The 16,595-nt window shown below is 47.5% G+C and overlaps 1 protein-coding gene and 1 long non-coding RNA gene across 2 annotated transcripts in view; one reads left to right on the top strand and one right to left on the bottom strand.

Annotated features, from left to right (window-relative positions):
• The window catches only part of LOC126988411 (integrin alpha-PS3-like), a 58,187-nt gene that overhangs the window by 12,701 nt on the left and 28,891 nt on the right, over positions 1-16,595 (bottom strand). The window contains exons 10-16 of the mRNA XM_050846469.1: positions 8,255-8,437; positions 7,955-8,131; positions 7,376-7,521; positions 4,963-5,044; positions 2,387-2,504; positions 1,643-1,862; positions 335-498 (exon numbers count right to left, since the gene is read on the bottom strand). Coding sequence (XP_050702426.1) covers positions 335-498; positions 1,643-1,862; positions 2,387-2,504; positions 4,963-5,044; positions 7,376-7,521; positions 7,955-8,131; positions 8,255-8,437 — 1,090 coding nt within the window. The remainder of the gene's footprint in view (positions 1-334; positions 499-1,642; positions 1,863-2,386; positions 2,505-4,962; positions 5,045-7,375; positions 7,522-7,954; positions 8,132-8,254; positions 8,438-16,595) is intronic.
• LOC126988412 (uncharacterized) overlaps positions 12,228-16,595 on the top strand; it is a 6,251-nt gene continuing 1,883 nt past the window's right edge. The window contains exon 1 of the long non-coding RNA XR_007741917.1: positions 12,228-12,614. This is a non-coding gene — a long non-coding RNA (uncharacterized LOC126988412). The remainder of the gene's footprint in view (positions 12,615-16,595) is intronic.

Below are 16,595 nucleotides of genomic sequence, written 5' to 3'. Positions count from 1 at the left end.
GTGTTAAGCTACGTATATTTTGTTACAGGGTGTAACTACAGCGCAATTGTCTGAACAATGAAACCTCAGTCCTGGGATCAGCTTGGTTTACTTCACGGCTGTCACAAGAACCTTCACCAAGGTGGACTGGAACCCCTGACCCAAGAAGTTGGGAGAAAGAGCCTGAGACGTTCCTTTGGGCCAGAGGATCTTGGGGCCTTTTTCCAATGATTGCAGTCAGGATGATGGAAAGGAATACCTTAGTAATATTTTGCTACGAACACTAGCGCAGGGAATGGACCTTACGAGGTGTGAAGAAATATAAAGGCAGATGGAAAGTAAAATTAATTCTTACCCATATAGTTCAAGGCTAGCATGAGCTTCCAAAGGGAGGCTCTTTGACCAATGATTATCCTCAGGCTTCAACTCTTCTCCTTCTCCACTAACATTGACCTGTATCCACGGGTTACTTGAGCCATCTGTCAACAAGCTGGCATCCACAGTCACCTCCACAACGTCCTGAAAAACAAATGCCAGAATCGTGCAGCAGGGCGCTTTGGTTTATTCCTAATTAATGGAGACAGGCCAGACAAACTTATGGATTATGAAGTATGAAAGTGGACTGGTGACGATGTTCAATTATAAATGATACTTTTTTATGGGCAGTGGTTGAATATTTGTAAGGAATTAAAAACAATGCTCAAAGAGTGGAGAGTGAAGAAAAAGAAAATAATTTTCTTATGTTAGGAGATAAGTTGTGCAGGGATAGAAATCTTCAAGAAAATTACAGGCTTGAGACTTTGTACAATGGAAGAACAGTTACGGCTGTGACTAAGCACTTGGATGAATGTGCAGTCAAACCAAGGATGGCACAATACCACGTGCGTAGTGTTCAGGATCCGGCAGCGACATGTTGATGTTTTTGTTTTGCAAGAGACCTAACTCTTAATGGAAGGCAAGGGATAACTAAAAGAAATAGGAGGGAGGAGGTAAGAGGCTTGTGAGAAAATGTGAAGAATGAAGCAAAGGTGAGGCTATTCTAAAGCATCATAAAGAACCTGCTGACCACAAGCTGGAGCACTGAAGACTGCCGAAGTGAAAGAAAATCGAATGGAACAAGAGTCTTTGGAGAAAGCAAACCACCACAAAGGTACAGCAATCCCTCTCCCCCAAAGCCCCTGATCTTCTTGGCTTTGTGTGTGATTGCGTTCCCTCTCACTGAAGCGCAACATATATCCGCAGCCTTTGGGGTGACACACTTGAAATGAGCCAACACCCTCCATGGCGCTGCAGCAGTGCACAAACTGGCAGTGTAATGTCTATTTATATGTACAATTCACACGGGAAAGGTCAGACGTACAGTGAAGGTGTGCGTCCAACAAGCCACAAGCACAGCACCGAAAGGAATTAAGAAAAGGAGAAGTTACTGTCTTACTGTAACAGTTTTATGCATTGTGAGGGATAAGAAAGTAATGGGTAAAGACAAATGTAGAGGAGCAACATTACGATATATAGAGATAAAGAAACATAATCATCCGTAGCTTTGAATGCCATGAACCTTAAAGAGATAGAAAACTTCAAACTACTGGAATGCGTAGAATTGATTTCAGAATATAAAACTATTAAAACCAGTAGTGGTTGCTTCTACTACTGTCTGCCTTACCGTGGTACTGTTCTTGATTGGGTTGGAAAGGCTGCACACAAGCGAGGTCCTCAAGTCGGCACTGAAGAACCTACAGTCATGCGACTGGGGCAGAACGAGAGTGAGAGGCGGCCCCACAGTCACATTTACGGCGGGGAAGTAGGCAGAGTCGCCATTGTTAGACACAACGGTGCGCAGTACCAGTTTGTCTCTGTGCCCCACCACCAGCTTCTTGTCTTCTCTAAAAACACATACTTTATTAGTTCACAAAAATGGGTTTTGAGCACAGGTGTACTATGAACGTTCGGCACTGTTCCGAGAAAACAACTATATCACAAAACAGCTGTATCACAAAATTGTGCAGGGATCCCAACCAATTCATCGTCAGTGGTCTTTCCTAACTGGAAGGTTGGATACAAATCAAAACCCCTAGCTCAGTGACAGCACTGAGGAGGTTTGAGGGTCTTAAGCTTAACCTGAAAATAGTATCAGCTCCCTCCATCTTACATTTCAAACAAAACATTGCTCCTTTCTCTTGCCACAACCTCAGCTCTCCTGCATCAAAGAACATTCCCCCAAAGCCTCCCCTGAAAAATCCTATCGGCTCTCACAAGAGTGAGAGGAAATGCTTATGCATCAAGGTTAGAATAAAGAAAAGGCCTCTAGCCAATGGGAATTCTGTCATGGCCACCCTATTATGAATTTTGCAAAGAGCAGGAATCGGAACATGTGATAATCAAGGAAGGTTCCCATAATAATACATACCCAAGACCGAGATCCGCCTCAACCTTCATATCCACTCTGCAGATCTTCTGACATCCCTTTGAAATGCTCACTTGAGTCATGCTGGTGTGTGTCTCGCTAGGGCTTGTCGTGGGTTGCTCTGGGCAGAATGAAATAACAAATGAGCACCAAACATTATACAGTATGCAATATTTGTATTTCTATTAAGGCATTCAAATCTCCATATCAAGAGAAAAAAGTACACGTCATGTAGCAGTAGAAGCTGCTATATGCTACACACTGAGGTGTTTTCTTTAACAACTCAAGTTACATGTAGCATTTGCAACCTAAGGTTTAAAATGCAAAGCCAATACTTCCCTAAGATAAAGGAACAGGTAGGGATAGTTAAGAGGGAATGAGAGAATGAGAAGCTCCCATTGTCCAAGACTTGTGTGTGTGGACAAGACTATAATTAAGACTTTTTGTGGGACCCGTTGAGGGAACCCTTCAGGTCCAGCAGCTGAACAGAGAAGTGATACAAGAAATGACTAGATTAAGGGGGGGTTGTAAATGGTCGGCCTGAATTTATTTATCTTTTTTTTATTTTTTAAACAAATCTGTGAATTTTTCTCTTTCTTTTGGTATATGAATGAATCCAGTGAAAAATAATACAGTGGTATGCAACATGCAACGCAACGTGCTGCAATGAGTTTCCGCGCGGCGCTACGCGCTGCAATCCATGTTTTCACCCTTTTTAATTTTTTTCCTTGGTCTGTCATGAAACCCTTAGGTTCTCTCTCACCACTGGCTTAGGAAATGGGAAATTTTAGCACTCATTGTTATATTTTCATATTTATCCGTGAAAAATCGATTATATAGTATTTTTTTATATAAATCCAACAAAATACTCTATGTATCCGCCTCAGATGTCTTTTTTATTATATTTTATTGATTTCACACACTAGAACACTGATTTTTACTTTGAAATATGGCGCAAAATGTTAAAATTCGAGTAAATGTATTTGTGACCCCGTAAAAAGCCGTAACCTCGGGTAAACAAAGCAGCCTGTTCACACAATCAATGAAGGTAAGTAAAGGAAACCATGTCTGCTTTTCTCTTCATATCTTGATGTATATATCCTGTGGATCTCAAGTCCCAATTTGGAATAGGTAAATTTTTAAAAGAATATCTAAACGTCATCGCTTGATGTTTCAAAACCATGATTTTGCACTTTAAAAAATATCTCCTCCTTTGCACTTCTTGTTATAGACATACCTTCCACTGCAGCTTATGAAAGTATGTGTAAGGAAGAAAGGCTACCCTATAAACTATTGTTTGAAGTTGATTTTGATTTTTGAAAAATATTGTCAAGATTTTTTTATTATTTCATCGAACTTTAAAAAAATATCTTTTACTTTTGTTTAAAGCCAAAAGAGAGTAGCCTTTACTCTCCTATCCTTCCTGATTAAAATGCTTTTTGAATGAAAGCAATCGCTCCATAAATAAGGGAGGAGTTAAACTTAGAACATAAGGAATTTAACATGGGATTCGATATTTTACAACCCCCCTTAATTAAAAAGTGAACTGCGTAGCTTGGTGCTGCAGTGCAGATGTGCTTGTACCCCTCACAGCTATGATGCCAAGACGGCGAGCGGTGTTGGCTTGGTGTTACGGTGAGGCACATGTGGGTGGCAGGGAGCAGTGGCTACAGCACATCATCACAATTACAAGAAAAGGATATACAAGAAGAATTCTTGTATTTGTCTGTAAACCATTTACCTAAAGGTAACTAAATGTGGATGAAAGACAACTTTTTTAAGGAACAGAACTAACCATCACTGAAAGCACCTCAGTTGGTAACACATCTATCACTGTGGGTGTGATGAAGGGGGGTAGGGTTGGTCCGTCTGTTTCTCCTTGCAACACCCATGTTTCCTCTCGGGTGGTCACGGCAGAATCATCTCCATCTTGCCCCATTCCAGCACACTCAGTCCCTTTCCTACCACCTCTCTCCAACACTCGTCCTCTCCTATAATTTGTTTCCCAGGTGGTGTCCCCTTGACGCCCTCTCCATCAATCCTACCCTCATATAGCTTCCAAAAGTCGTCGTTCATTCTCATCAGGTGTCCAAACCATCTCAAAGCACCACACATCACCCATTCAGCTACTCCATAATCGACGCCCATTGCTGCTTCACCCACACAACACCTCCCATACCCAAACATTCATTACTTCCTCCATCCCGCCCTGACACACAGCATATATACAAGCTTATTTCCATTCCAGCGCATATGACAGACTTGACACGATACTGCTGTTTCTCACACCCTTCTTCACCCTCCCGCTCACACTTCCTCCTGTCGTAACTCTTCAGGGCAGCCAATACCTGTCCTCCTCAACTGGTCTTTCCCTCACCTCTCCCTCCGTGCTTTCATCACGCTGACTTTGTGCAGTGGCAGTACCACAGCCAGTGAGGCTGTAATAATGCCAGGGTGACAATACTTAACAGGGTATTTGGAGGAGTGTTATGGAGCAATATTGGCGGGGACAGGAGGGTGCAAATATTGACGGAAAAAACATCATATACCTAAACAGACCCTATTGATCAGGAACTTACTCATCAAGTCAGTCGCAGGAGTGTGTAAAAGATCATACTCCAGCTTCATGTCCAGAGGTTGGTCAGGGTCAAGTTTATTTTCCTGTGAAGAAAATGTTAAAGGTCATAAGAACATAAGAACATGAGAACAAAAGAACGTAAGGAGTTTGCAAGAGGCCGGTTGGCATATACAAGGCAGCTCCTGTAAGCTTAACTCCACCGTACCTCACTATCCATGAATTTATCCAACCTCTTCTTGAATGTATCTATAGTAGTGGCACACACAATATGACTGCCAAGCCTGTTCCACTCATCCACCAATCTATTGGTAAACCAATTCTTGCCTATGTCCTTATTGAATCTGAATTTATCTAACTTAAAACCATTGCTACTTGTCCTACCTGGCTCTTTTACGACCAAAAGTCTATTGACATTCCCTTTATTAAGGCCCTTCATCCATTTATAGACTTCGGTCAGGTCTCCTCGCAACACTCGCCTTTCTAGAGAGTGTAGATTCAAATGCTTCAATCTGTCCTCATACGGCAAGTTTCTCACCCCCTGAATCATCTTTGTCATCCTCCTCGGTACAGATTCTAACATCTTGATATCCATTCTATAGTAGGGGGACCAGAACTGGACCGCGTAATCAAGATAAGGTCTAACTAGTGCTAAGGAAAGTTTAAGGATGACTTCAGCGCTCCTATTGCTTACGTTCCTTGAGATGAAACCAAGTACCCTGTTTGCACGATTCTTAGCCTGGATGCATTGAGCCCTAGGACGGAGGTCAGTGCTCATTAATACTCCTATGTCTTTCTCACATCATTAAAGGTGAAATTATGTGAAAGGTTATTCCTTCCTACACTCAGGATACTACACTTCCCGACATTGAATTCCATCTGCCACTTCCCCGCCCAATCATATAGTCTGTCAAGCTCATCCTGGAGAACGCTGGCGTCCTGGTCTGATTGGATTTCTCTACCGATCTTGGTATCATCAGCAAACTTATTGACATCAATGCTAATTCCTGTGCCCAAATCATTGATGTAAACTTTAATAATAGCTGGCGATGAGCGACTTTGTCGAACACTTGACTAAAATTTAGATATAGTGTGTCATAGTTTTCATCTCTGTCATCCTTCTTTATTATAAAAGGACAGCAGGTTAGTAAGGCAAGACCTACCCTTCGTGAACCCATGCTGTGAGTCATGAATTAAACTATGCTTCTCTAAATGGTTCCGATGGCTATTGGCTACAATTGACTCCAACATCTTGCCTACAACTGATGTGAAACTAATTGGGCGATAATTTGAGGTGGCTGACTTGTCCCCCTTTTTGAAAATCGGCGTCACATTAGCTACTTTCCATTGGTTGGGCACATACCCAGAATTTACCGACATCTTAAAGATATCGGTAGTTGGGCCAATGAGGACCTCCTTGCAATCTTTCAGAACACATGGAAATGTTTCGTCTGGACCCAGCGATTTGTTTTTCTTTTTCCTAGCAATCTCATCCTAGACTATCTGCCTAGTGATGATCACATCCCTCAAATTGTCGTTGTCTTCGCCCTCATATACCTGAACTCTCTCCGGAATGGTTGTTAGATTTTTCTATGTGAAAACTGAGAGAAAGTCGTCGTTCAACATTTGACTCGTATATCCTACATTCTCAACGAGCTCACCTGTGTTTCTTTCCAACGGTCCAATTCTCTCCTTTGTTTTCGTATTGTACAATTTAAGGAAACCCTTGGGATCGCTCTTGGCCTCGTCGGCTACTCTAATCTTATGATTCATTTTTGCCAGGGGGTGTTTTTCACCGATCTGGCTTGTTCAACATACCTACCCCTGAAGAGGGTTCCCCATTATTAATTATCCTATAAATTACTCTCTTTAAGCCAATCTCACACTTGAGCCAACGGGTCATCCATTTAGGGTCGTTTCGATAATCACGTTTTTTTTCTCATTATCCGCATTTTAAGGAACGGCTGGCAACCCAAAAATTTCTCTAACCTGGCCTGACGGACAGCCGCTGCCCGCTGGTGACGGGTGCAGGAGGAAAGGGATAGGGACGTTATGTCCCGTACTATACACGTGTTTCAGGACAACCCTTGACAAATGCATAATTTTACGGACTGTTTTTGTGACTGGCCGAAAAATCTGCTCACTACAATTTTAAAGTACTGGATTCTATCTGTTTGACCATTCAGACAGCCAAATACGGAACAAATGGCGTTCCGTACTGGTTTAAAACGAAACGCAACATTTCACTCTCCAATACGGAAAGAATCCGTATTTTAAGGAACGGGTGGCAACCTTATTCTGACTAATCGCTTCAGTGTGTCTGAGAACCTTGGGCAATCGTGCGGTGTTCACAGTATTTGTGTGTATATGATCTCCAGCTTGAACTTTTCCCGCGAAGCTGCTTAAACTTGGCTCACCTTCACAGTCACCTGGTGAGTCCGACAAGCTGGGTCTGCACTGTTGGCAAGCAAGTCCTCAGTGAAGGTGTGGACGTATGAGTTGTCCCTGAAGGAGGCACGAGGGGAGGGGCTTCCATGGTCCAAGGTGAGGGACACTTGGAGGGCTGAGCAACAGAGACATTCATTCTTCTTATTTACACTTTATCCATTTACTAGCCTTTCATCAGTATCATCAGTGAGGCGAGTTTCATCACATTACAATAACACACTAAACAGATGATAAACATAAAGTATTCAGACGCTGCCAATAAAAGCTGAATATATAGTTTTGAAAGCTCGCTCAAACAGGGAGGATAATATTAATGATAAAAATTATTAAAAGATTTGGGAAGAGAGAGAGAGAGAGAGAGAGAGAGAGAGAGAGAGAGAGAGAGAGAGAGAGAGAGAGAGAGAGAGAGAGAGAGAGAGAGAGAGAGAGAGAGAGAGAGAGAGAGAGAGAGAGAGAGAGAGAGAGAGAGAGAGAGAGAGAGAGAGAGAGAGAGAGAGAGAGAGTTTACTGTTTTACCTGTTTACTTAACAGTACTTCTGTAAACTCACAATAGTTTCTTGGCACACTGCGTCCCTCGTAGTGGAGGCAGGTTGTGAGGGTGAGGTTCGCCCTCCCTTCCCAGGGCACACTAGATGGGCGGGCAACGATCCAGCCAGATAACTTTGCCACTGGTCTAGTCTTGACTACCGCCACGTGCCCCGACAATATGCTTCCAATGGCCACATCTGGAGGTCGAAATTGTTCTTTATTTTCTCTGGAGTTGTCAGTTATGTAACAGCTGAACACAGTTTGCATGATTGAAATGATTATGAAATACTTGAGAAGAAAGCGAGAAGTCCTTCACGTACCTGGGTAGCCATTGTTATCTATGTCAATGCCTCGTGACATTGACATGCCAAACCCTCTGAGGCCAGGAGGAGAAAAGTCTTCTGGGGAGAGGCGCTGGGAGTACTGCTGCCGGAGGCCATTCCTTGACCCCAAAAAGACGTACACAGCTCCTCTGCCTTCCCAAGGTGCTCCCACCAAAACATCTGGAGTAATAGCATGACTGTAAAGCCTTCAGTCATTTCTTTAGTGTGTTTACAGGTTAGTTCGGCTGTTGTTTCATGAAAAGTGAAAATAAAAATGTTTACAAAGCTTGGCCTTTTAGTACTAGCTGCTACAGTAAGAACTAAACTTTGGACACTGTCAACAATCAAATATAGGAATAACATATAGTGGATGTACAGAACGACCAAATATAGCAAAGTCAGACCACAAAAAAAGAAATCAAACAATAAGAATGTGAGGGAGTGGTTTTGGTAGTCTCAAAAGCAACTTGCCACTCTCCCTGAGGAGAAAAGTAGACAAGCCATGTATCGTGCATTCCTAAAATATGATTCAGTAACATGGCGCATCACAAAATACTTAGAGAAAACTAAGAAGTGCACAAAGGGAAACAGAGCGAAAAATGCTGGGGGCAACACGGAGAGACAGGAAGCGAGTATCATGAAATAGAAAACGGTCAAAGCTTAAGGGGATAGTAAGGGGGGTTGGTCAAAATATCGATAAATGCGAAAATGCATATTCTGTACCTAAGTTCAGGCATCGCTGCATTGAGCCCCAAGACCTTGTGCGCCTGCCAGACATGTGGCACAATTAAACGGCGGTCTTACGCAGTTAAATACCCAGCTGTTAAACGCTCACTCAGCTGAGTCAGTTGTTTAAATTACACACAAACTTTATAAACTAAACAGTGGCCGAGATCTACTCAATTAAAAAATGGCCCCCCAACAAAATTTATATATATATATATATATATATATATATATATATATATATATATATATATATATATATATATATATATATATATATATATATATATATATATATATACTTTGCACAATCATTTACAATAGTATGACTGTAATTCCCTGCATTTTCACATTTTTCGATTATTTTGACCCCCTATTACCCCCTTAAAGATAGATTAATGACGAGGAGTAATAACTGAACTTCGGAAGGTAGTATCCTTAGCAGAACAGATAACAAGCGGATAACCAGAGTAACAGTGTAACCCATATAGTTGAGGGCAGGCAGCGGACGAGGTGGATAAGGGAGTCTGTGAGCCAGATGTACGATATGGTATATGGTCGAATTCCGGTTAATCACTCCAAAGGCATGGACTTGATGGTGGCCACATTGTACAAACACTTTACAACTGTATTTGCTCTCTCTTTTTTTTTTTATAGAATATTTAGATAAAAAATTGGCAACACCTGGCAACCCCACATTCACGTATGCCTCTCTTTTGTCTTGGAATAAGCCGAAAATTTTCACTCAATTTTATTGGGGGTTGAGAAATTACATTTCTGGATGTTTTTCTGCAGCTCTCTGTATCGGGTATATAAGCACTAGCCGCTATATAATATAAGTGAGCCCCTCAGTAGGGATGGGCAAGTACCGTTAATTTGTGTACCAGTAGTACCGGTACCGAAAACTCAGGTACCGTTAGTACCGGTACCGGTACCCGAAGGAGTATTTTTTTATCTCTGACTTCTGATGAAATTCCCAAATAAATTTCCTGTAAAGAAAACTCTCTCTCTCTCTCTCTCTCTCTCTCTCTCTCTCTCTCTGACTGAAGTGAATATTTATTTTTTCGAAAAAAAAATATCTTGTATAGTTATTATGGATGTACTCGATCATAGTCTAATAACAATAACAATATTTATTAAACAAAATGGTGGGAACTTGGGGGGACGGTCAGGACGGCGAGAGAGAGTGAAACTCTACAGAAGAAATACCGCGTGTTACCACATCATAGGGCGGGCGCGCGCGAGCCGATCGTCAGATCAAACGGTACCGGTAACAGCGGCAATGCGCAGTGCCGAGTGATCATGACGCTTTCCGGCACCCGAGTGATCATGAGGCTTCGCAGTACCCGGTACCGGGTACCGCGAAGAATCGATTCCTCGCGGTACTCGGTACCGGTACCTGGTGCCGCGAAGCCTCATGATTACTCGGGTGCCGGGAGGCGTCATGATCACTCGGCACTGCGCATTGCCGCTAGTACCAGTACCGTTTGGATCTTAGTGACGCTCGGCGCTCGCCCGCCTCCATGTGGTATCACGCGGTATGGGCCCTGTGTGGAGACGCTGAGTCACTGCCTCGCTGACCGTCCCCCCAAGTTCCCACCATTTTGTCCTGCTCTTCGTTTCCATCACAGCTCCCGTTTCCATTATTTTATTATTTTATTTATTTATTGGAGTTACTGGATAATTCTTCATGTCCGATTCTTTTTCTTTTTTAGGTTGCTAATAAATATTGTTATTGTTATTAGACTATGATCGAGTACCCATATCACCGAGATATCCACTCACTGAGTGGTGATCTCTCTCTCTCTCTCTCTCTGAATGAAGTGAATATTTATTTTTTCGAAAAAAAAATAGCATGTATAGTTATTTTGGATGTACTCGATCATAGTCTAATAACAATAACAATATTTAGTAGCAACCTAAAAAAAAATCGGACATGAAGAATTATCAATAAATCCAGTAAATAAATCCGAGCAATCTGGTACCGGTACCGAGCAATCTGGTACCGGTACCGAGCAATCTGGTACCGGTACCGTACCGTTCAGCTGGTACCGTTAGTACCGGTACTGGTACCGGTACCTGCCCACTCCTACCCCTCAGTTGCCTTCAGAAGTCGAGAGGGGAGGGTTAGTGTTCTTGCCTTTCGCCTCTCCCTGTATTGTCAACCAGCGCCCTTATCTTTTCTTCATGGGAGGAATAAAGAAACATAAGCAAGACTAGAAAAAGATAACAGAGAAGGCCAGGGAAGGGTATTTCGGCATTGCAGTTCGTCGTCATGTTGAAGGGACTGTGGAAGATTTACGCAATGACATAATTTCAACCTTCCTGCACTGCTCCTCATCTGATGAAAACCCACATCACTTGTGCCCAAAGACGAGTGACACCTGGTGCTTCTATCAGCAAGCAATAGCTTACGATGAACCACTACCATCCCACAACACCATGAGAGTGAAGTTCCAGCTGCCAAGCAATCTCCGTCAAAAAGTTTGGGGTGAGTACAGAAGACTGACCTAGACAAGATCCTGTCTGCATGTTTGTTGGGGAAAACCCAAAACCCCAGCGAACAGTTACATTCAAGAGTGTGGAGGTACTGTTTGAAGTACAAGAATGCCAACACGAACATCCTTGACTTCGCTGTTGCAGCTGTACTCGACTGTAATGTGGCTACAAGGAAGGAGACATTCTTCAGCTTCTTGGAACGCTGCTCACACATCCGTCAGTCATCACTAGCCGAACAAGATAGAACACGGGAGCAGCTAAGGCATCGGAAAAAAAACGTATGCGAGTGAAGGATGATAGGGAAGACTATGCGGCTGAAGGATTTTAATTAAAAAGAGCGTCAGCTAACGTGCGTACTTTAAAAATGGCCTCTCCTGAGCAGTTAACCTTTTCATACTTTAACGAAGCATAACTCGCTTATTTTCATTCAATTTGGGTGCGTTTTTTTTCTTTTCTTTTTGAAGGAGATTATATGATCTTGATTTTTGTAAGCGAAAATCAAAGGAATTTGTGCCTGGTAATTTTGAATGATTTTCACCCCAGGATTTTTCTACTGATTTCACAGTATTTGAAAGTAAAATTCATGATAAGTTTATAAATGAGAGATAAATGAAAATTAATGAAGTTTTTACCAGTGGTCTTATCTTACATACGAAACCAAGACAAAAGGGTTTGTAGAGGCTGGTTCGATGAAGCCGTGCTTATTAATCATACTTATATTTATATATAGTTATCTACACTTGTTACCGCCGATCAGAGAGACAAAGAGAGTGAGAGAGACAGAGAGAGAGAGAGAGAGACAAAGTGTGAGAGAGAGAGTGTCGGGTCAGAGGTCATTGGTTGATGTTTACGCGTTCGCCGGTCTTATCGCTTAGGGTTAATGCAGGGTTAATGTAGAGAATGCTTACACAAGGTCCTGAGGGTGACTCACGTAAGGGGCGACAGAGGCCCTGAGGGTGAGCTACAAGGGAGAAAAGGGAGCAGACGGTGTCAAGAATTGGTACTATTCACACGGATATCCTTTCTGTCCGAGTTTGTCCGAGTCCGAGAGCCCGAAACACGTAAGTTAACTCGCTCTCGTGTCGTATATGTATATACGTCGCCCCTGTTATGTCATCATAATGCCATATTAGTTGACTTGTTCTTTGTTCTAGTAGCCACAAATTGTGTTCCAGGTTTTGACCGAACAGGATCAAAATAAAAGTTCGTGTCGACGTGCGGGTGTCTCATTCTCCAGGTCAACATTATTGAAATCACCGCAGTTGCGGTAACAGTCAAAACGTGAATTCAATAGTGGTCTTGGTAACGAAGAAGACAGTGGAAGTGATCTTGACACCGTCTTGTGTGTGCCGCCCGCCTCCCGTGCACCGGCGGCCTTGTGTGTGCCGCCCGCCTCCCGTGCACCGGCGGCCCCGTGTGTGCCCCCCGCCTCCCGTGCACCGGCGGCCTTGTGTGTGCCGCCCGCCTCCCGTGCACCGGCGGCCTTGTGTGTGCCGCCCGCCTCCCGTGCACCGGCGGCCTTGTGTGTGCCGCCCGCCTCCCGTGCACCGGCGGCCTTGTGTGTGCCGCCAGCCTCCCGTGCACCGGCGGCCTTGTGTGTGCCCCCCGCCTCCCGTGCACCGGCGGCCTTGTGTGTGCCGCCCGCCTCCCGTGCACCGGCGGCCTTGTGTGTGCCGCCAGCCTCCCGTGCACCGGCGGCCTTGTGTGTGCCCCCCGCCTCCCGTGCACCGGCGGCCTTGTGCCGCCCGCCTCCCGTGCACCGGCGGCCTTGTGTGCCGCCCGCCTCCCGTGCACCGGCGGCCTTGTGTGTGCCGCCCGCCTCCCGTGCACCGGCGGCCTTGTGTGCCGCCAGCCTCCCGTGCACCGGCGGCCTTGTGTGCCCCTGCCTCCCGTGCACCGGCGGCCTTGTGTGCCGCCTCCCGTGCACCGGCGGCCTTGTGTGTGCCCCCCGCCTCCCGTGCACCGGCGGCCTTGTGTGTGCCGCCCGCCTCCCGTGCACCGGCGGCCATGTGTGCCGCCAGCCTCCCGTGCACCGGCGGCCTTGTGTGTGCCGCCCGCCTCCCGTGCACCGGCGGCCCCGTGTGTGCCCCCCGCCTCCCGTGCACCGGGGGCCTTGTGTATGCCGCCCGCCTCCCGTGCACCGGCGGCCTTGTGCCGCCCGCCTCCCGTGCACCGGCGGCCCAGTGTGCCGCCGCCTCCAGTGCACCGGCGGCCTTGTGCGTGCCGCCCGCCCCCGTGCACCGGCGGCCTTGGGTGTGCCGCCCGCCTCCCGTGCACCGGCGGCCTTGTGTGCCGCCCGCCTCCAGTGCACCGGCGGCCTTGTGTGTGCCGCCCGCCCCCCGTGCACCGGCGGCCTTGTGTGTGCCGCCAGCCACCCGTGCCCCGGCGGCGTTGGCGGCGCCGCCCGCCTCCCGTGCACCGGCGGCCTTGTGTGTGCCGCCCGCCTCCCGTGCCCCGGCGGCCTTGTGTGCCGCCCCCTCCCGTGCACCGGCGGCCTTGTGTCTGCCCCCGCCTCCCGTGCACCGGCGGCCTTGTGTGCCGCCCGCCTCTCGTGCACCGGCGGCCTTGTGTGTGCCGCCCGCCTCCCGCGCACCGGCGGCCCCGTGAGTGCCCCCCGCCTCCCGTGCACCGGCGGCCTTGTGTGTGCCGCCAGCCTCCCGTGCACCGGCGGCCTTGTGTGTGCCGCCCGCCTCCCGTCCACCGGCGGCCTTGTGTGTGCCGCCCGTCTCCCGTGCAACGGCGGCCTTGTGTGCCGCCCTGCCGCCCGGAGAGTCAGCCGAACCCCACCACCTCTCCTACACCTGGCCGGTGAGAAATTCCTGCCGCGTTCGGACTCCTTCACAGGCCGTGAGTAGGCTTCTTGGTACTGCCATCAGGGGTGATCGTTAGAAGATGGATGCCGAGACCGTGGAAACTGGGGGCTCTGCTATGGAGTCAGACCCTGTGTTGACTCAGGCACAGCTGGAGGTGGATCTGTTGGAGAGGGAACCTCCTTTGGTTCCAGAACTAACGGATACAAATATCGTGCTGGCACAACGACAGTTGGAAAACAAGATGGACAAAATCGCGAAGACACTATCTACTGTGACGACGATGTTGTGCACCCTGGCGGAAACTGTGAAACTGTTACAGGATGGAGAGAACTCATCCATATCTACTGGACAGGCAACGGCCTCTTCTGAACTGAATCTGCCCCTCGCATTAGAATCTCCGAACCAGGGGGAGGAAATAAACTCAATCCCGTCCCCCGCACCCTCGACATCTACTGGACAGGCAACGGCCCCTTCTAAACCAAACCTGCCCCTCGCGTTGGAACTTCCGAACCAGGGGGAGGAAATAATCTCACTCCTTTCCCCCGAACCCTCACAGGTAGGGACTAGCAAAACTGCTATGCAGAATGAGGAGATCGAGACGCTTCCGTCACTAAAGGAACAGAAAGGCCCCAATCCCACACGGAGACCGCTACGTGGGCCCGATGAACCTGCAGTATGGGCGTCCCGACTTTGCAGCACTATGGCGTTAGCTAAAAGCTCGATACCTAAGTTCAACGGAGAGTCAATCCCTGCCTACTGGGAATTCAAAAGATCACTGCGGCGTCTTTTTCAGGAGACGGACCTGTCTCAGGCCCGACAGCTGGAAATATTGGTTGAAGCATATAGTGGACCCATGAAGGAAAACTTGAGGAGTTGTCTCGCGATGGAGAATCAGAAGGAAGGGTACGAAAGAGCCTGGGCCCTTCTCGAGAAACGCCATGGCAATAAAAACACCTATATACGGCAGCTGACAGAGAGGCTCCTCGTGGGGCCGTCAGTGAGTCTCCAAGATCCGAAGGGTATGACACGACTGGTAGATGACATGTTGATTTGCATTGACGGTTTGAAGGCAATGGGGCAACTCCACCAAATCGATAACCTTCAGACGACGCTCGCCTAGGCTAAGAGATTCAAAGGAAGACTGCTGCATGACCACACCACCAAGAGGCATGAATACCGGAAGCAGCACGGAGATGCCCCTGACATCGAATGGTTGGCAGCCTTCGTGAAGGATATGGTAGATATGTCCGATGACATAATGCAAGACCCAGAACAGGGTCAGAGAGCCCCCACCTCAGAAGACAGACATGCTGGACGTGTTTCCAGTAAGTCGAGCGGGGTGAAGGACTACGCAGTCTTGGCGACTATCAGTGACGCAAAGGAGGATGAAAATGGCTGTCCGTTGTGCGAACGAGACCATCTTCTCCAACACTGTGAGAAGTTCTTGGATATGACCCTGGAAAACAAGGAAACAGTGGCCCAGTCCCAACGCCGTTGTTTTAGCTGCCTTAGACGAGATCATCAAATGGTTGTTTGTACAAGGAAGGAACGCTGCGGGATAAATGGCTGTCCTTGGTTTCACTCGAGGCTTCTGCATAGAACCGGCACCCGAGACCTCTCCTCTGGAACTCGGCACGATGGCAGTCACAAGGGAAGGACCTCCCGTGGCATTGCTTGGAATCCCGCGGGATCAAAGAGGAATCGACCTGAGGATGTTCCCAAAACTGGGGTTAGGGACGATGCAAAACGTTTCCGATCCATTGGAACTAGAAGCCCCAACCATTGTGACAGCTAAAATCGTCTTCCAGAATGAGTGTACCGCGAGCGACCGGGCTCCGGCTACTGGTGTGGGATACTGATGAGAGAGCTGTCGACTTGGCGGTTGCAGTCGGCCCAACGTGTTGACAAAAGGAGACCACCTGTGGGGCTGCGACTTGGCGGCAATGGTCGGGCCCACGGGCTGGCTGAAGGACGCCACCCGTGGGGCTGCGACTAGGCGGCAATGGTTGGGCCCACGGGCTGGCTGAAGGACGCCACCCGTTGGGCTGCGACTTGGCGGCAGTGGTCGGGCCCACGGGCTGGCTGAAGGACGCCACCCGTGGGGCTGCGACTAGGCGGCAATGGTCGGGCCCACGGGCTGGCTGAAGGACGCCACCCGTGGGGCTGCGACTTGGCGGCAGTGGTCGGGCCCACGGGCTGGCTGAAGGACGCCACCTGTGGGGCTGCGACTTGGCGGCAGTGGTCGGGCCCACGGGCTGGCTGAAGGACGCCACCTGTGGGGCTGCGACTTGGCGGCAGTG

This window comes from Eriocheir sinensis, chromosome 69, assembly GCF_024679095.1.
Source record: "Eriocheir sinensis breed Jianghai 21 chromosome 69, ASM2467909v1, whole genome shotgun sequence".
NCBI lineage: Eukaryota > Metazoa > Arthropoda > Malacostraca > Decapoda > Varunidae > Eriocheir > Eriocheir sinensis.
The sequence above is the reverse complement of the archived record's forward strand: the minus strand, read 5'-3'. Positions and strand labels throughout refer to the sequence as shown.